The sequence below is a fragment of the Canis lupus genome, chromosome 36, assembly GCF_048164855.1.
Source record: "Canis lupus baileyi chromosome 36, mCanLup2.hap1, whole genome shotgun sequence".
Lineage (NCBI taxonomy): Eukaryota > Metazoa > Chordata > Mammalia > Carnivora > Canidae > Canis > Canis lupus.
The window spans coordinates 13244167-13264886 of NC_132873.1; the positions used below are offsets into that span (position 1 = coordinate 13244167).

At 36.0% G+C, this 20720-nt stretch overlaps 1 protein-coding gene across 14 annotated transcripts in view; it reads right to left on the reverse strand.

Moving 5' to 3' along the window:
* UNC80 (unc-80 homolog, NALCN channel complex subunit) overlaps positions 1–20720 on the reverse strand; it is a 215899-nt gene that overhangs the window by 177798 nt on the left and 17381 nt on the right. For all 14 annotated transcript variants that reach the window (XM_072813429.1, XM_072813432.1, XM_072813428.1 and 11 more), the window contains exons 6-7: positions 20375–20448; positions 16611–16750 (exon numbers count right to left, since the gene is read on the reverse strand). In XM_072813429.1, coding sequence (XP_072669530.1) covers positions 16611–16750; positions 20375–20448 — 214 coding nt within the window. The remainder of the gene's footprint in view (positions 1–16610; positions 16751–20374; positions 20449–20720) is intronic.

Genomic DNA, 20720 nt, shown 5'->3' on the forward strand with positions numbered 1-20720 from the left:
TCAATGATAACCATATCCTTCCAAGAGAAGGAAAATGGGATTTAGAGAAAACTCAATGAATAAGAGAGAAAAGAAACACATAAAGAGCAAAGTAAATAAAAAGCACAAAATAAGATGGATAATACAAACCCAAAATAGCAGTTATCAAAATAAATATTGAATATGCTCACAAATAAAAGACAAAAATTGTGACATTAGATTTAAAAAACAAAGTTTAGCCACATGTTAATTACAAAAGAAAATGATAAAATTGGGAAGGGAGAGAATGGTACAGAATGCAGATCTAACTAAAACAAAGTTGGTGCAGCAATGATGAAAGTAGACTTTGATGTTAAAATATTATTAGATATAAAGATGGTCACTACAAAGTTAAGTAAAAAAAAAAAAATTAGCCAGGAAGCTGTGCTAACTTAACAAGTATATACCTGATAACAAAATTTCCAAATGCTTCAAGAGACTTGTAAGGGGAAAACAGACAAATAATAACAGTATTTGTTATTTTTAACACACATTTTCCAACAAATAATAGATCAAGCATATTACGATTAGTAAGAATATAAGACATTTGAATATACATTTAATATTTTTTCCTGCACTTGGAACCAAGTCAAGTTTCAAAAGAAACTGAAGATTCGACATTTCATGTAAGCCTCATCCTCTAACCACAGTGGAATCCCAATAGAAATCAATAGCAAAAGAGAAAAAGAAAGAAAGAAAGAAAAGAAAAGAAAAGAAAAGAAAAGAAAAGAAAAGAAAAGAAAAGAAAAGGAAAGAAAGAAAGAAAGAAAGAAAGAAAGAAAGAAAGAAAGAAAGAAAGAAAGAAAGAAAGAAAGAAAGAAAGAAAGATAAGGAAGGAAGGAAGGAAGGAAGGAAGGAAGGAAGGAAGGAAAAAGAAAAGAAAAGAAAAGAAAGAAAGAAAGAAAGAAAGAAAGAAAGAAAGAAAGAAAGAAAGAAAGAAAGAAAGAAAGAAAGAAAGAAAGAAAGAAAGAAGGAAAGGAAAGGAAAGGAAAGGAAAGGAAAGGAAAGGAAAGGAAAGGAAAGGAAAGGAAAGGAAGAGGGAGGGAAGAGAGGAGGGAAGAGAGGAGGGAGGTAGGAAGGAAACTCTAATGGGTTAGTAATTTAGAAACATACTTCATAACTCATGATTTAATAAAAAATTATAATGAGAATTTTTAATATATTACACAGGATGATAATGATCCCATATATAAAAACTTGTGAGATACAGCTCATCTGGAATTAGCTCATCTGGAATTTTAATTAGCTTAAAAAAATGCTTCTAACGAGATAAAGGACATAAAAATAATGAGAGAAGCATCTACATTAAAAAAAGTTGAGAAAAAGTTTAAACAGGTTAAAAAGAGTAAGTAAAACCATGAATAGCAGAAAAAAAAAGGAATATAAGATAGGAGCATGTTCGGCAAAATATAAAACAAAGGTAGACAGGATTAACAAAACCAAATGTTGTTTCTTTAATAAAACTAATAAAAATTCATCAAGAAATACAGTAAAGGTGGGATCACAATACTATCACTGAGAATGCAGACATGTCCAGATACAGTGATGAATTTAGAAAAAGGGGAGACATTATGAACATTGTGATTAAAAATGTAAATACCTAGATAAACACATTTCTCCAACCAAACTTTAGACCCACAATCTTTCAAAACTGAATTGTGGGAAATAAAATTTAAAAAATTCATCAAGCCCAGAAGGTTTACAGCCAAATTCCATTAATCATCAGGGAAACTGGGATCTCCAGTTTCATACAAATTTTTCCAAAGACAGAAAAAAGAAGAAAACATTCTTTTCATGAGGCCAGGATAACTCCACTACTGAAACAAGACAAGTACAGCAGAGGAAAGGAAAATCAAAAGCTATTCTCATTTATGAATATTGATGTAAAAAATATATAAAATATTAAACTATATTCAGCAATGTACAAATTGAGCTTTTTCCTAGGAATTTAAGCATGATTTATTATTAGAAAATCTAGTATAGTAATTCACGACCTAAAAAGATTATAAGAGAACATACCCACATGATTTTCTTAATAGATGTCTTTTATAAAATTTATCATTAGTTTATTAAAGTCAGTAATAAAAATTAGAAAAGTGCTAAAAAAAAGAGCTGTAATAATAAGATTTTGGTACAGAATCAGGCAGAGTGATGTGCCACTGAAGAGCCCAAAATAAACCCTCACATACGTGCAAATCTGACAGTCAATAGAAATTAAGTTACAAATCTGCAGGAAAATAAATATTTAAGAAATGGTGAGGGAAAAATTAGTGATTTATGTGGGAAAAAAACACTTCTATTTCATACTGTCATATTTTTAAAAAGCCCACCTGAGATTGACAGAAGACACTGGAAAGCAAAACAGAAGAAACAAAAAAAATATTTATGACCTAGGGTACAAAAGGATTTCTAAAGAAGATAATAATCCAAACTACTTTCAATAAGTATTGGTAAATTTGACTCTATTCACATTTAAAATTTCTATTAAAAAATGAAGTGAGGGGCACCTGCCTGACTCACTCAGCTGAGCATCTGCCTTCAGCTCAGATCATGACCCCAGGGTCCTGGGAAGGAGCCCTACATCAGTATCCGCATCCAGCTCCCTGCTCAGTGAGGAGTCTGCTTCTCCCTCCCCTCCTCCTGCTGTGTTCTCTTTCTTTCTCAAAAGAATAAATAAAATCTTTTAAAAAATAAAGTGAAAATTTACAAAGTATAAAAGATAACTGCTATGTATTTAGCCTACCAAGAATTACTATTCTCGCTAATAAAGAATGCTGATAAATCAGGAAGGAAAAAACAAACAGCTCAAATGTATTAAGGTATGGAAGGAAATTTCACCTAAGGAAAACCTAAAGACAGACGAAAGAGAGAGGTACTCCACTCCATTAATTGTCAGGGAAATGTGGACTTAAGCCACAATCACAATCCATCAGATTTGTGAGAATATAGAAGCCTAAAGATGGGAAATATTGCTGAGGGTGTGACTACCCAGGAATACTCATCACTGCTCGTAAACACAGAGTACAAGTAGGTGTTATCTAGTAGACTTTAAATTGTCCTTATCTTATGATCCAGAAATTCCATTCCTGAGGGAAACTCTATCTTAGAGAAACTCTTGCCCATGTACACAAGGGGACGTTTACAAGGGTGTTTATAGCATCAATTTTGTTTTAATAAAAAAACTAGAAAACAATTTTTTATTAAAAAGTCAGTCAGGGGCAACCCAGGTGGCTCAGCAGTTTAGCGCTGACTTCAGCCCAAGGCCTGATCCTGGAGACCCGGGATCGAGTCCCACGTCCGGCTCCCTGCATGGAGCCTGCTTCTCCCTCTGCCTGTGTTTCTGCCTCTCTTTCTCTATGTGTGTGTCTCTCATGAATAAATAAATAAAATCCTTTAAAAAAAAGGTGAAAGGAGGGATCCCTGGGTGGCGCAGCGGTTTGGCGCCTGCCTTTGGCCCAGGGCGCGATCCTGGAGACCCGGGATCGAATCCCACGTCGGGCTCCCGGTGCATGGAGCCTGCTTCTCCCTCTGCCTGTGTCTCTGCCTCTCTCTCTCTCTCTGTGACTATCATAAACAAATAAAAATTAAAAAAAAAAAAAGGTGAAAGGAGAAGGAGCAAATAAATGTTGGCATGTAATTGGGAAATATTACTTATGTGTTATATGATGCAACAGGCTAGGGTGCTTATTGTGTTCTATGTTATCAGCATGATTATTGTACTCACTTGTGAAAAGACATAAAACTGAACACTTAGGTGTTGTATACTTTTCTGTATTTCTGTAGAGGTCATTAGCTAAGATCTTGGGTTTTATCAGTATGGACTAAAAATCTTCTATTCATATATACATAAAATAGATCTATATAAAGTACATCTCTATATGAACTATATATAACATTCTATATTATATATCATATATACATGTATATAACATCATACATTTATATATGACATAAATATATGATGTATAATTGTAATACTTATATGTTAAATATGTATATATGTATGATTAGATATCTACGTTTTTTGCACAAATTAGTCTCATTACCCCCAAGATGATGTGCTCTGCTGGTCTTTTCAAAGTATTCTATTGTCGAACTTTCATTATGTAATCATTTTAATAAAAAGGCTGAGTCTCAAGAATTTTATTAGTTGCCAAGTTTTCACAAGAAGCATATGGGCTAGATTGAAGATTCAGTGCCCATCCCAGGCAGGAAATCTTTTACTCTCATTTGGCTTCAGCCCCCACTTCCAGACCCATAACCCCTCTATCCTTATTTACCTCCCTGCCCTGGAAGTTTGATCTGCAGAGACTCTACCAACAGCTCCCCTGCCTCTGGTCCCTGACTGAATGTGGCAAACAGAAGCTCTCCCAGGAGTCTGGTGGCAGGATACTGTGTCTTCTTCCCCTAGACTCCTTCCTTCCAGAGGTTGCCTAGGGCTGGCACTGTGACCTTACGCTGACCTAGGCCATCAGTGGTCACAGGTCTTGTTAGTTACTTGCTCCATAGACTCCTCCACAACTGCTCCCTCCCGTTGCCCCTTCCGGGCCCAGAGCTGGTCCTCATCCTGGAGTAGAGCCACTGGGGTACCGACACTGACTTAAGGCTTCCCTATACCCTGCCCAAACCTTTGCTAATAACTACTGTTTTCATCCCGTCTCAGATTGACCAGTGTGCCAGTTGTCTCTTCCTGAGATGACAGGAGGAAATTGTCTGAGTACATCCTTAAGCTCAGTTTGAGGGAAAGAAATAATCTTGATTCTCATTTCTACCATTTTCTGAAGAGGCTTTCACTACTCTTCCTGCCCCCTCTCACCTCCATTTCTCTTTCTTAAAAAAGCATGGGCTAACCCACTTCTTTCAGCCTGTTGTTATACCTAGAATAACAGGATCTTCTCTCTAATGCTATAGTCTTGGATTTATTAAAAAAAAAAAAAAAAAAAGGACAAGTATGAGGTTGGCTGGCAACCAGCTGGGTAATTTTAGGTCCTCCAAGTATTTGTGACAATCCTTGGACTTACTATAAGAGCCTGTGAAAACTATTGTTTTCTTGGCTGGGCTGCTGTGATTAAGGGAGTTATTAGTAGTTCAACAGAATTATTTTTCTCCCATTGGACTAGCTATCTTTACCCTTTACTTCCTGCCCCATACCTCAGTGTCCCCAGATGTTTCCAGTTTGTAAATTAGATTAGGGAGTTCCATAAATTATTTCAAGTCCCGAGAGCAGCGTTCCACATAATGAGATGCCAGTAGACAACTTCTTTGAGAATCCCAAGTGGAGGGAGAAAAGAGTTTGTTAAAAATGCACATCCCCAGGTCCTACACCAGATTCACTAAACCAGAATTGCTGGGGATAGAGCCCAGGAATCTTTATCTTAGACAGTATCTCCAGGTAATTCTTAAACACTCTTAATAAGATTGGAAGGCAATTGCCCTAGAGAAACATGTAATGCATGACTTTTGTACTTTTAGGCCAACATCCAAAACAATTCCTATACGGAAACACTAACTGAAGGATATATTGATGGTTTTGTCCCTAAGGCTATCAAAGGACTAAATTTATGTCATTCTCTACATACAAAATGTGTTTGATGGAAGTAATTACTAACTGCACAGTTGTGTCCCCTGGTCATTAACTACTCTCTGACTACTCTCTACTCCAAAAATGGACTGCACAAAGCAAGACTCCACCAACTTAAGGCTCTGATCAGAGACTAAAAATGAGTTTTGAAGTTAATAAAAATGTGTTAAGTAAATTCACATTTAAAGTGCTTGCTATTGAAAGAGACTCCATTTGAAACAACAACAACAAGTTGAGGAGCACTCTGTAGCAAATATTTATAACCCAAATTACCTTCATTTTAGGTGTTATTCAAGGATGAGTTTATTTTTCTTAAAGTGTGAGCTATCCTGGAGTGAGTAGTCAATAAAAATCATCAATAAATGTTTAATTTCATTTAGGACAGCATTATCAGAGAATCAACTTGTCACTAAACCAGTAAAAGTCATTTTAATTAACAATCTAATTAACATGTGGGAGAAAAATTTACATAACTGGAAAAAGATGGTGTGGGGGTTACTTTTGTGTGATGTGATAGAAATGCTCTTATTAACTAATATTCTACTACTCTGTAAGTCATTTTGTAGAAAAAATGAAAATTTTATGAAAGTATGAATACAACTCATATTCTAAATGGCATATGTAAAAAAAATTAAAAGAAGTATACATACAAAAAATTAATGATGTTTAATCTTCCTGATGAGCTAATTGATGATTTTTACTTTATTTTTTTATTATTTTTTTTGATTTTTACTTTAAAAAATATTTTATACCTTTAACATTTTTCTATAATTAGCATATACTTATTTTATATGCATAAAATAAATAATGCATTACGACAAATTTTTTGACTGTCAAAAAAGCTAAGAATTTCTTTAATATATATATTTTCCATCCAGCTATGGCTTCAGGAAACCAAATTATTATTAATTAGGGTTGGGGGATGCTGGTAGAGAGCATCCAAGGCAGAAAAACACTCTGGAAATAATAATCTGTGGAGGAAGAGAACTGTGGAAATCAGTTTTGACCCTACACAGTATTTAACAAAGCAGAAATTAAGTCTGTGCATATGGTAATTGAAGATGAAATCTCACATTAATTTTAAAACCTAGCTACCTGCTCACTGATTGCAGAGTTCAGGGAACAGAGATGTTCTGTTCAGTCAAGGTCAGGGCAAAAGAGATGATAAATTGTATTTGTTTGATATCAGCAGACAGCTGTTGTTTCTAAGATATCTGCATAGCTTTGTTATTAAAGTTCTCTTCATTTCTGATTAATACATGAACTCTTCCAACAAAGACACATTAACATTAGCATTTTCCGAAAGGTCTACCTTGTGCATCATTCCCATGGTAACCAGCCACTGCAGCTAGGCAGAGAGAAGATCTAATCCATTCTTCTAAAGTGCCACTGATTCATGTCTAATTCACGTATGTGGGTGTGCCGTGGGTGACTGTGTGTATGTATGTGTCAAGAAATGCATATGTATATAGATGTTTGAGTGTGGTAATCTCAAGAGAATGGAAAAAACAATATCCATCCACAAACAAGAAACCCTGAACCTTGCAGTTTGTCAAAGAAATATTACATGCCATTTATATTTGCAAATTTCCAGTGCATACTCTAAGAAAAATTATGTAAGAAATATAAGCTTCAGGATATTTTATGACTTCAAGATTTCACCCTGATATTGTTTTTAATAACTCAAAGTCAGGCCAAAATATAGTAGTTGAGGTAGAATTTACTACACTTAAACTTTTTGGATTTAGTGTAGAACAGAATTAGTTAAGGAGGAATACGAGAATATTTAATAATTGATTGAAGAAAAATGTACAGATATAGTCATAATAATTATATACCAAATGATGGTGACAGCATTATCATTACTGTTTGTTGTGGCCAGCCTCAAAAATAGGCTCCAATTATCCCTGTTTCTTGGTATGCACACCCTCATGTGGTCCCTTTCTATACCAGCATTAGTATGACCCATAGCATATAGCAGAAGTGATGGCTTGTCAACTTTAGAGATAGATTTAAAGACACCGAAGCATTGACCTTGGGTGCCCCCTCTCTTTATGGGATACTTTCCTTTGGGGAAGCCAGCTGTCAGGTCATGAGCAGCCCTATGGAGAGACTCAGGTGGTGAAGAACTGAAGCTTCTAGTCAACAGTCACCTGAGTGATCTTGAAAGCAGTCTCACACCCAGTCAAATCTCCGGATGACTGCAGCCCTGGCAGTCATCTTGACAAACCCTGAGGCACAACCACTTAGGTGAGCTGTTTCTGGATTCATGAACTGCAGAAACTATGTCAGATAATAAATGTCTTCTGTTTTAAGCTGTTAAGAAATTTGGGTAACTTGTTTTATAGCAATTGATACCTAATACAGATTTTCACACCAAGATAACGTCCTAAATTTGGAGAATGGTTTTGGAATCAGGTAGTAGGTAGAGGCTGTAAAGACTTTGAAGAGTGTGCTAAAAAATGAAAGCATAGGGGCGCCTGGGTAGTGTAGTCAGTAAAGTGTCCAACTCTTGGTTTCAGCTCAGGTCATGATCTCAGGGTTCTGAGATCAAGCCCCACAACAGACTCTGTGCCCTTGCACAAATTACGAATAGAAATCCTAAACTTTAAGGAGGCTACTGGTAAGTGTTGAACGTATCTTCTGTTATCTTCCTGGTGCTTACAAGAGATTGAAAGGTAAGATATATAACCTAATTGAAGAACTGCTAAAGGCTAATGAGCTGCAACTTGATGATTTTAAAAACTATCCGCCTCTCCAGATAGAAAATAATGTTAAAATTAAGAAATGGCTTCCTGAGCAAACATCAATCTAGGGTATTTCTGGAAAAACATGGTCTAAAGATAAAGTCAAGGGTGAAACTATAAAATCTTTTTAGAATGTCAGAAGATCTAAGGTCTTGCCTTAGAATATTATTCCACCAGACAAAAAGGCCCTCTAAAAGTTTTGAAAGTGTGATTCACATAGAAAAGGGGGCAGGTGGAGACTTTTAAGAAACTTAAGGGTGTTGTTCTTCAATCTTTCTATAAGTTGCAGAAAGGATTATCTCAAAGAGACTTGTCTCTTCTAGTGGACCCCAATAAGATTCACAGTAAACTCCCAAAGTTTTAAAAGAAATGTAACAAAAATACTGCCAAAGCAGTATAAAATGAAAAGAGGCTGTCATACTTTTCAAATTTTACTGGTAATAAGCAAGCTAAGAAAACTATTCAGGTACAAACACATCTACCTTTCTTAAAAAAAGGAAAGTTGATTTAGAGCATAGGATCAATAGCCTAGAGGGTGGAATTAAGAGCCATAAGCAGAAATAGGACTGAGACCTAATCAGGAAGCTTCTAACCTTTGTTCAGCTTGATTTCTAAACTGCTATGGACCAGTGCCTCCTATGTTCTCCCTTTGAATAGGCATGCCCACAACAGTTATTGTGTGCCTATCTCACCATTGTATGTGGGTGCTTTGGGTGCAGATAACTGTTCTCTTTAGTTCACAGGGGCACAGATTGAGAGGAACTATAATTATGGAATTGTACTTAAATTGCACACATGAGGTACCTCATTTGTACCTAAATCTGACTTTGATGATGAGATCTGGACTTTGATTTGATCCTGTAATTGGATGAGATTCTGGGCAACCTTGGTGAGGGTAAGTGTATTTTGCATGTGAAAGAAATGGGAATCATTGGGAGTCAGTGGGCAAACAATTGTAGCCAGATTCTAAGATCTCTCCAATGATCCTCACCTTGTTGTACTCATGTCTTTGTATAGTTTCTTTCTAAAACGTATTCTAGAATATGGCAGAAATAGTGGTATGTTACATCTGAAATTATTATAAAAGACCCCTCTCTGTCTCTGTCTCTCTCTCTCACACACACACACACACCATTTATTTTGTGTCAAGTCATCTGCTATATAGTGAGTAGCCCTACAGAGAGGCCTCAGAATCTGAGGCATCTAGTCACAAGCTGCACAAGTAATCTTGGAAGAAGATCCTCCAGTTCAGTCATGCCTTCTGATGACTGCAGTCCCAGCCAACATCTTAACTATAACCTCATAAGAGACCCTAAGCCAAGAAAGACTGCAATTGAGCTGGTTCTGGATATATAACCCTCAGAAACTCTGAGATAACAGATTTGTTGTATTCAGTCACTCAATTTCAGAGTAATTTGTTACACAGCAATGGATAACTGATACACCAGTATGACTCCAACTTGATTTCTTGGTAAGTCTATTAAAGATGCATAAGCATATAAAAATCACATCTCTGAAAAAAAAATCACATCTCTGATCTTATATTGAAAAATTCCTCACTTAGTAGAAAAAAGAGAAAGAACTTCCTCCCATCCTTTAACTTTGCTTTTGTTTCATAGATTTAAATAGTCTACAAATAATTTTACTTAATTACTCTCTTATCTATTTAGAAAACGAGCTCTTTAAGGACAAAAACAAATCAGAGGAGGGCCAGGGAGGGGAAGCCAAAGGAAACATCAGGAAAGGTTTAGACTGACCTCTTCCTAAGGGAGTAGAAAAGACTGTGGACCATGTGGTCACCTAGACAGGGCTCAAATCTAGCTCTTCCACTTCCCGTATGTGTCCCTGGGGGAACAATTTAATCTCCATTTGCTTCAGTTCCTCATCCTTAAAAGAGGAATAAGGTCTTTGCATGGCTGTTATAAAAATTAAACTCATTCATTTATTCAGTACCCTTCAGTGAAGGTCATGGGCCACGCACTAGAGAGAGCAGGGAATAGTAGAAACTTGGTCTCTTCTCTCGTGTGTGGATTTTACAGTCTAGTGGAGGATATAACTATTAGACAAACAGTCACACACTATTTATATCATGTTTGCTACTCATGCTATAAGAGAAAACGTGGAGATCTGTGGAAGTGTTAAACATCTGCCAGAGCCTCTCCAGGGAGTAAAGAAATGATACTTACGTTGAGTCATAAGGAACAGGAATTGGTTAAATGAAGATAGATAGAAGAACGATGCAGACAGATGGAATAGCATACTCCAAATCTCAGAACTAAGGGGAAGTTTGAAAGTCTAAAAAAGGGTTGAAGTTTAGTCACCGAGGTGTGGGTAGCAGTATAATGTTAGACTAGAGAACTGGACAGCAGCCAAATGATGTGGAGCCTTGAGGGGTACATTAAGGATTTTGAATTTTATCTTGATAGTATTGGATAGCATTAAAAGAGTTCAAGAGCAAGAGTGTTGTGATTTGTCCTTTATTTTTACTCTGTATATTCCGTGTTGGATGGTGGCAAGATTGAATGAGACGAGATTAATAGGCTATTGCAGTATTCCAAGCACAGGAAGAAGAGTGGCTTGAATGATGGCAAAAGGATACATGGACGTAAGTAGAGTCGAGTATTTTTATATATGCTTTTTCTCAGCCTTCCTTATCTTATAAATTTAATCACCATTCATGCAGTTGCTCAAGCCAAAAATCTCAGCGTTATACTTGATTCCTTTCTTTTTCTCACTCTGCAAATCCGGTCATGTCAGTTCTATTCTATAAATGAATCCCAATCCCAGCCTCATTTTAGCCTTTCTACCTGTACTACCACCACTCTGACCAAGCCATATGCTCTCTCACCTGGGCCATTGCAACAGTCTCCTAAATAGTCTCTGTCTACTTTTGCCTCCAAGTCTATTTTCCATAAACCACCTTGAATGACCTTTAAAACGTGCAATTTGGTTAATGTCACTCCATTGTTCCAACAACTCCAGTTGTTTTTCATCACACCTGAAGAGAATCCAAACTTCTTAACATGTTCTTCTGGCTCCTGTGTGATTAGACCCCTCACAACCTCTCTGACCTGTTTCCCAATATCACAAACCCTTGCCGAGCACCACTCCCTGGTCACACTGACCTTCTTGCTGTTCCTCCAACATGCTGGGTTTATTCCCATTTCAGAGCCTTTAGACTTGCTCCCTCTGCCCACATGGTTCTTCCCAGATCTTCCAAGGCTGTCTCCTTCTTACCATTCACGTAGCAAGGAGAAAGAACTCCCTCCCATCCTTTAACTTTGCTTTTGTTTCATAGTTTTAAATAGTCTACAAATAATTTTACTTAATTACTCTCTTATCTGACTATTTAGAAAATGAGCTCTTTAAGGACAAAAACTGACATGGCTACAACCCTAACATACACTTAGGCTATAACCCAACATACACTTAAAAATATGGATCAGAAGAACCAATATTATTAAAATATCCATACTACCCAAACCAATTTACAAATTTAATGCAGTCTCTATCCAAATAAAGCCACCATTTTTCACAGAACTCAAACAAATAGTCCTAAAATTTGTATGGAATCACAAAAGACCCTAAATAGCCAAAGCAATCATGAAAAAGAACAAACCTGGAGGTATCACAATCCCCAGATTTCAAGATATTTTTCAAAGCTACAGTAAGCAAAACAGTATGGTACTTGCACAAAAATAGACAGATCAATGGAACAAAATAGCTCAGAAATAAACCTATGCTTACATGGTCAGTTAGACTATGATAAAAGAGGCAAAAATATACAATGGAAAAAAGACAGTCTCTTTAACAAACAGTGCTGGGAAAACTGGCCAGCTACATGCAAAAGAATGAAACTGGACCACTTTCTTATGCCATACACAAAAATAACCTCAAAATAGCTTAAGAACCTAAATGTGAGACTTGAAACCATAAAATTCCTAGAATAAAACACAGGCAGTAATTTCTTTGACATTGGCAACACTTTTCTGGATATGTCTCCCAAGGCAAGAAAAACAAAAGCAAAATGGGACTGTGCCAAAATAAAAGGCTTTTGTACAGAGAAAACCATCAACAACAAAAAGCCAACCTACTGAATGGGAGAAGGTGTTTGCAAATGTTATATTCAATAAGGGGTCAACATCTAAAACATATAAAGAACTTATAGCACTCAAGACCAAAGAAGCCCTAATCCAACTAAAAATGAGTGAAGGATCTATATAGAAAATTTGGACATACAGATGGCTAACAAACACTTGAAAAGATATTCAATATCACTCACCATCAGGGAAATGCAAATTAAAACCATAATGAGATAATGAGATATTACTTTATAGTTGTCTGAATGGCTAAAATAAAAAAAGATAAGAAATAACAAGTGTTGGCAAGGATGTGGGGGAGAAAAGAACCTGGGAATGCTGGTGGGAATGCTGACTGGTACACCATGGTGGAAGACAGTAAGAAGGCTCCTCAAAAATTAAAAATAGGGGATACCTGGGTGGCTCAGCAGTTGAGCATCTGTCTTCGGCACAGGGTGTGATCCCAGGTGCAGGGTTCAAGTCCCACATCAGACTCCCTGAAAAAAGCCTGTTTCTCCCTCTATGTCTCTGCCTCTCTGTGTCTCTTATGAATAAATAAAATCTTAAAAAAATAAAAATATAATTACCACGATCCAGTAGTTCCATATTGGGTATTCACCCAAAGAAAATTAAAATACTAATTCAAAAAGATATATGCACCCCTATGTTTATTGCAGCATTATTTGCAATAACCAAGGCATGAAAGTGACCCAAGCATCCATCCATAGATGGATAAATGGATAAAGAATATGTGGTGTTTATATATAATAGAATATTACTTAGCCATAAATAATAATGGAATCTTGCCATTTGCAACAACAGGTGTGGACCCAGAGGGTATAATGCTAGGTGAAATAAGTCAGTCAGAGAAAGACAAATACTATATAGGATTCCACTCATATTTGGAATTAAAAAAAAAAAAAAACAAATGAACAAAGACAAAAAGACAAAAAAACAGACTCTTAAACAGAGATGAGTGGTAGTTGCCAGAGGAAAGGAAGGTAGGTGGAAGGGATGGATGAAATAGGTGAAGGAGATTAAGAGTACATCTATCTTAGAAAAAAAAAGAAGAATACATCTATTTTGAGCACTGAGAAATGTACAGAATTCTTGAATCATCTTACATCTAAAACTAATACAACACTATGTTGATTATACTTCAATAAAAAAATTTAAAGACAAAAATAAATGCATAAATATTTAGATAACATAATAAATACAAGGACATTAGTTTTGTTTTCAGCTTATAAAAGATATTCAATGAAAGGTAGTTCCTACCATTTAGTCTGTATCTAAAGTAACTACTTTTTCCCCAAATCTGATTTAATTATGCCCTTGATAACTTTGTTAAAGAGTTACAGTTGTCATCCAATAAAATGGAAGCCTTGGTATGTAGGGGGTAGGGCGTCCTTCATAACAGCTACTTTTGATTAGGTGGCAAGTTAATATGGGAAAAGCCTGCACATCTTCAAAAGGATGGTAAACAGAGGAGCCACTCCTGGTTCCCAACTGATGGTAGTTAAATCCCCTATAATCCTCTTCTCCTGAGTGTAGGTAGGACCTGTGCCTTTCTTATAACCAATAAATATAAAGATGATTCTATGTCTCTTGCAATCATGTTATATTATAAAGTCTCTGTAGTAGTAGGCTGGAATTAGAATTTCTCCACCCTGTTGTAAGGTTACTATGGAGAGGGCCATGTGGCAGTGAATTTTGGGAAGGATCTAGAAATTTCGAGCAGCCCCTAGACAATAGTCAAGAGGAAAACATGAATCTCAGTCTTCTGCCAACAACTTGAGGGTGCTTATATGTGGAGCTTTCCCCAGGCAAGCCCATGATGAGATTGCAGCCCATCCTGACATCTGGATCTAGTCTGGTCAGACTCTAAAGCAGAAAACCCAGCTAAATTGTGCTTATAATTTTGACATATAGAAAAAGTGAGATAATAAATGTCAGTAAATTGTTGTAATTTGTTATATAGCAGTAGAAAACTAATATAAGAATCACAGAAAATTCAGAAAAGCTAAATTTGGTCAAATATAAGAAGGACATGACACTAAATAAAGCTGTCTAAAGATGAAATGAATTTCATCCAAGAATACTAAATTCCTCATTGTTGAAAGGGTTTAAGTGTTGAAAATGTTGTAGTGCATCGGATTGAGTTGGTGATCTTCAAGGGGCTCCCTCCACATTAAAAATGACATGATTTTAAGTATTCATTATCACCAATGACCTAGAACAGTAAGCCCTATGGATAAATATGAACAATCTCTGCGTATACAACTAACATTGCTATCAGCATTCATAGTCTCAATCAGCAAAAGATCATTTAACTGGGCCACTTACTTTTAAAGTTCAAAATAAAGACACAAAGATAAACTCTTTGCATATTATTTTTTCAAAGAACAACATAGTAGTATTTGGCTTAAAAAGCAATTATATTCATATAACTTCATGCTTTCAACAATTCAAAGAAATCTTTAAAAAAATGCTATAACCACGTAGCCTGGTTCTGGTGCCAGAAGAAGGTATATCATTTAAAAATTACCAAATGAAAAGGCAAGATAATACTGAGAAAAAAATATCTGTAGATGACTTGTATCCAGAATAAAAAAAAACAAAAACAAAATTCTACAACTCAGTCATAAGGAGACAAACAACCCAGTTAACACTAGAGCAGAAGGTTTGAATAGACATTTCACCACAGAAGATATTCAAATAGCTAATAAGCATCTGAAAATGTGTACTTAGTATCATTAGTCATTAGGGAAAATATGAACTAAAACCACAATCAGATCTCACTTCATACCCATGAGGATAGCTCTAGTAAAAAAGACAGGAAGAGTTGCTGCCAAGGAGATAGAGACAATGAGCCTTCGTGCATTTCTGATGGGAATGTAAAATGGTCCAGCCATTTTGGAAAATAGTTTGGCAGTTTCTTAAAAAAATTAAACATAAATTTACCATACAACCCAGCAATTTTACTCTTACATATCTACTTAGAATACAAGAACTGAAAGCAAATGCCTGCCCAAAAACCTGTACATGAATGTTCACAGCAGCATTATTCATAATAGACAAAAAGTCAAAACAACTCAAATATTCATCTACTGACAAATGGATACCTCAAATGTGATATACAACAGAACACTCTTTAGCAATAAAAAGGAAGGAACTACTTGCACATGCTCTAATGTGGACAGAACTCTACAGCATTAAGTGAGAGAGGCCAGATATAAAAGACCATATAGGGTATGCATCTATTTATTTGAAAATTCTATAAATTCAACTATATAGACAGAAAATATATTAAGTGATCATCTGGACCAGGGTGTGGGAATGGGAGAGATTGAAAGTGGGCACAAGGGATATTTTTGCATGACAGAAATGTTCTGAAATCAGACTGGTGATAGTCCCATGATTCTATAGATTTGCTAAAAACCATTAAGTTGTCCACTTTAAATAGGTGAATTTTATGGTATGTCAATAATACCTCAATAAAACTGTTTTTAAGAAATGCCTCATTTTAAAATACTATCCACTAGATAGTAACCTCATTTGAAAACAGGGATACCCAAGTGGTCTCAAGGACTTCTGCCCCCTAAGTGGAGTTTCTAATTGGGTTCAAAAAGCAAACCTCATGAATTCAGGCTTTCATCACTTCAGTGGGGACCGGGAAAAAGTGGAATGATGTCTGTCCCAAGGAAAGGCATTTGTGAGCAAATTTACCAGGTACACAAGCTAACAAGGGCAATGCTGTAATGTTTACAAAGAACAGCCTTTTCGATTCTCGGTGGGTATTTTAAAAGCACGCATTTTAAACAAGGATCTGCTGGCATAAAGTATTCTTCTATAATAAATTAATGGATCTTTTCATATCCCTGCAGCATGATATTCAATAGCATAATTTTAAGTTCTGTATTTAAATATTTAAAATATCATCTAATTCAGACATCTCATCATCAGGTCTTCTCACTTCCACCCAAGTTTGTTTAAATGAGAGCCACTCATAGTACATTTCTGGAATTATTAACCTAATTATACCACAACCAAGGATATGTATATACACATATCATGCACTGACACATTCTAAGGAACAGAGTCTATACAAGTAGCTAAAAATGCATCTTTAACTTTTGGTGATCAGGGAAAAACACTTTTGTCCCTAACACTGCAATCACGTACCTGGAATGTGATGGGCCTCTTTCCTGGGAAGTTTGGGAGGACAGACTTCCATCAAAGGAATTTCCTCGGTGGCAGCCTGAAATGGTGGCCTTGGGTGACATGGGATCTGACGGGAAAGTTTCGCAGACCACCTGGAGTCCCTTTTGGAGGCAGAGATAACAGATTAGTTTTTCTTTTTTTCTTTGTTTCTCCTTTTTTTTTTCTTCAGGTATATCATATCCTCTAGAATTAGCTATCATATTACAAACACTGTTTTATAAAATTGATAATTTTTCTTTGTAGCATAGCCAACAACAATGTCATAGAACAAAGGGTTTTGGTTTCATCTAAGGGAATGGAAACATACTTCTAGAGACCAATGTATGTCATTTGAAACATTCAGCTAAGTTCTTTCATAAATTTTATTTTATTTTGCCCTTGATTTTTTTCTTTTAACCTCCACGTAATCAGGATCTATAGGACAAGAGTTATATATCACCAGTTCGTCAAAGAGATGCCAATACTGAGGTGAGCTGAGCAAGGCCTAGGCTGGACACAAGCTCCAGGTTAGTAAAAGCTGATCAAACTGAAGCCAGAACAGGAGAATCAAAGCATAAGGTTCAGGTTTTTCTGTCACTCGTTTAAAAAGGATATGATCCATCTTTCCAATTGGATACAATGACTTTTATTCTGATTTGTTAAGCACAAATGCAGCATTCTCTTACAGAGTAGCTTGTTTTAATGACATTTAGCTGATAAATATAACACTCCTCAGGTAATTTGTCTTTCATTTCAATTGTCAGGATATTGTCTTTCCATAGGTACTACAGATGAAGTTCTTCACTTTTGTATAAGGACCCTCAAAAATTTATCACAGTATTTTAGTCCTCATAATTTCCATTTCTGTATGTAAAATAAGAGTGCATTGTCCAACCGTGATGCATAGAGAAACAAATACAGCTAGAAATTTAATAAACTTAGTCCTCTGAACTAGATCAGAGAATCCCTTAGCATGAGCATGCTTTGTCAGCCTCATGCTGGGTAATTTCAGGGGATAAAAAGTATTCGATGAATTTGAACCTTGAAGTCAAGAACTTACATTTTATCACAAATGAATATGGGTTAGAGTAGCATGCCCAACAGAAATATAATACAAGCCACAAACATGAAGCACATAACTAATTTTAAAAATAGTAAAAAAGAAATTGGTGACATTAATTTCAATGTTATATTGTTTAACCCCAAATATCATTTCAACCTATAATCAATATAAAAATTCTTTTTTTTTCATACTAAGTTGTCAAAATTTGGTGTACATTTGATACTTATTCAAATGTATTCAAATTCAAATACTTATTCATCCTAATTCAAACTAGCCTTATTTCAAGTGTTCAGCAGCCACATGGCCCTAGCGGCTACCATATTAGGCAGTGTAGATTTAGAGTAATTAGACAGGAGTTTGTGGGGGCATTGAGATCTTAATTGATCCTTAAAAGAAGGATAAAATTTAGACAAGGAGGCAAGGAGGAGGAAAGGTAGCATTCCACTCAAAGGTAACAGTCTGAGCAAAGACCCAGAGGCTAAAGCAGCATGCTCTGTATATTAGAAGCAGGCTTAACTAGTGAAGGGTAAACAAGGTCACTGAAGAAAAATGATACCAGGTAGTAGAGTCATGGAGAAGCAGAGAGAGGAGTTTGGTCCGGAGGTGATGGCAAAATAAATCCACTACAGATTCCTGGGGAGCAAGGGATATAGAGAAAGAACGGCACCCTTGCATATAATAAGCCTCTGTGGGATGATGAGTTAATAAATAAATGATGCATTAGGAAGATTAGTCAGGCATTATTAAGTGGTATTTATGTGAAGCAGGAAAAGCTAGAGGTAGAAAAATCCAATTAGGTGGTTCCAGCTGCAATCTAGTTATGAGGGCCGGGATTTAGAGGGTAGCAGTGGGCGTGGAGAATAGAGAGCAAGTCTGAGCACCGGAACAAGATCAAACAAGATGACTCAGCAAGAAATCAAACAAGAGGAGGAAGGAGAATGAAATAGACCTATTTTGTTGTATCTAACATGTCATCAGTTAGAAGACACACCATTATTTTATGTTCAATTAAGAAAAAAAAACTCTGTTAATTCAACTAGGACACTTACCAGTGAGGACTTTTTTCTAATATACTTATTAAAAGCACTATCTTAGATTTATATAGGCATAGCCTTTGATTATATATTCATCCTGTGTATATGGAAAAAAAAGATGTAAGTGAAATAAATTGGAAGAGGTATGGTTGAAATTTCTAAATTTTAAATCGGAGTGTTTGATATATGTTTTTCTGTAGAGTAACTTCCTCTGTGTCAAAAATGTTATTTCTTAAGAGTGTTATTCCTTAAAAGAGAGCTCCACTATTCCCTCTGACATATTCTTCTAAGCCACTGATCCAGATTCTGCAAATTTAGAGGCTGGAAATGACAAATTAATGCCGCACAACCATATGAAAATGACAACCTTATCAATACTGCTACCAGGCAGGGAGGTTTTAAGAGGCCAAAGATCATTAAACACCAGATTTCAAATATGTGAAAAGTGAAAAACAATCAGAATAGACAAAATATAGCATATAAATCACAGTGTCTGTACTTCGCAAATGTTCAGTAAATAGTAGATATAATAGGACTCCAAAACTTGTGGTTTTAAGGGTAAAAAGCATGATGGCACTGCTGACAGTAATGCATCAGTTAGAAAGAGGATCCAGTGTCGATGGAAAGCAGCAAACTATATTTTGCACATGTTGAATTGGAAGTGCATTACTAAGTTAATGGTGGTATACATAGTTATGTGGCTTTGAACTACCCTGGCCTTCATTTTCTTTTCCAAACCAAGGAGTTGCATGAAAAATTCTCACTGAATTATATTCTTTTTATCATGCATATTCTGTTTTATAGGGATTAGTCTTTTTTTATATTTTTTATTGGAGTTCGATTTGCCAACATATAGCATCTCACCCAGTGCTCATCCCATCAAGTGCCCCCCTCAGTGCCCGTCACCCAGTCACCCCCCCCCACCTCCCCTTCTACTACCTCTTGTTCATTTCGCAAAGTTAGTAGTCTCTCATGGTTTGTCTCCCTCTCTGATATCTCCCACTCATTTTCTCTTGATATTTCCCACTCATTTTCTCTTATGGGGATTAGTCTTGATGTTTCCTTAACCTTTAGATTTCTTGAGGGATAGGACTATACCTTATGCCTCCTTTCTACTCCCTCCTCCCCACTGCTGCAGCATTATCTTAGCTCTATTAGGCGTGCCTAAAGAATATTAGGAGATTTGATAATTGAGAACAAGATGACACCTTAATTAATGTGGTATAAATAGTGATAACTAACACTTATTGAAGGTTACACACTAGCCATTGAGATAAAGCACTTCTTATTACACACTAACCATCAAGATAGTGCACTACTGATTACACACTAGTCACTGAGATAAAGCACTATTGATTACTCACTTGCTATGGAGATAAAGCACTACTGATTATACTTGCCACAAAGATAAAGCACCAGTTATACATGGTCTTACTTCAGCACTCCCACACTGGCAAAGTGCATAAAATTACTTTCCATACTTGACAGACAGAAAACCTGAGACTGCTTAAAGTTTTATATTCAGCAGTAGAAACTTGCTTTGAAGCCAAGTAGTATCATTCTAGAACTCATGTCTTATCCTTCACACTTCACTGCACACATCCAGGAAATGACCACCTCCTTTCCTCCCACGAACACAATAAACTCACCTCTCGATGTCTTGTGTCTTGATTTGGTGATTCACAGGTTTGACTTTGACTGTTGATGGGAGAGCTTCTCTTAGCTGCCAAGAAATGCCATCACAAATTTTATAAGATTATGATAAGCTCATTTTATTCATCAGCTCACGTCTTTAAAAAATTTAACATATCATTATCACTTGAAAGAAGTCATTTAATAGCATATGTTGTAACAGAAATCAAATAACCAATTTAAAAGCCTTCACATTTCTAGGTTATCATAACAATGTAGATTTCTTCGTCTTTTCAGTCTGACTCAATAGGCGAGGGTGCTAAAAATCTGGCAATACTAAAAATAATAGTAGTTAACATCTAT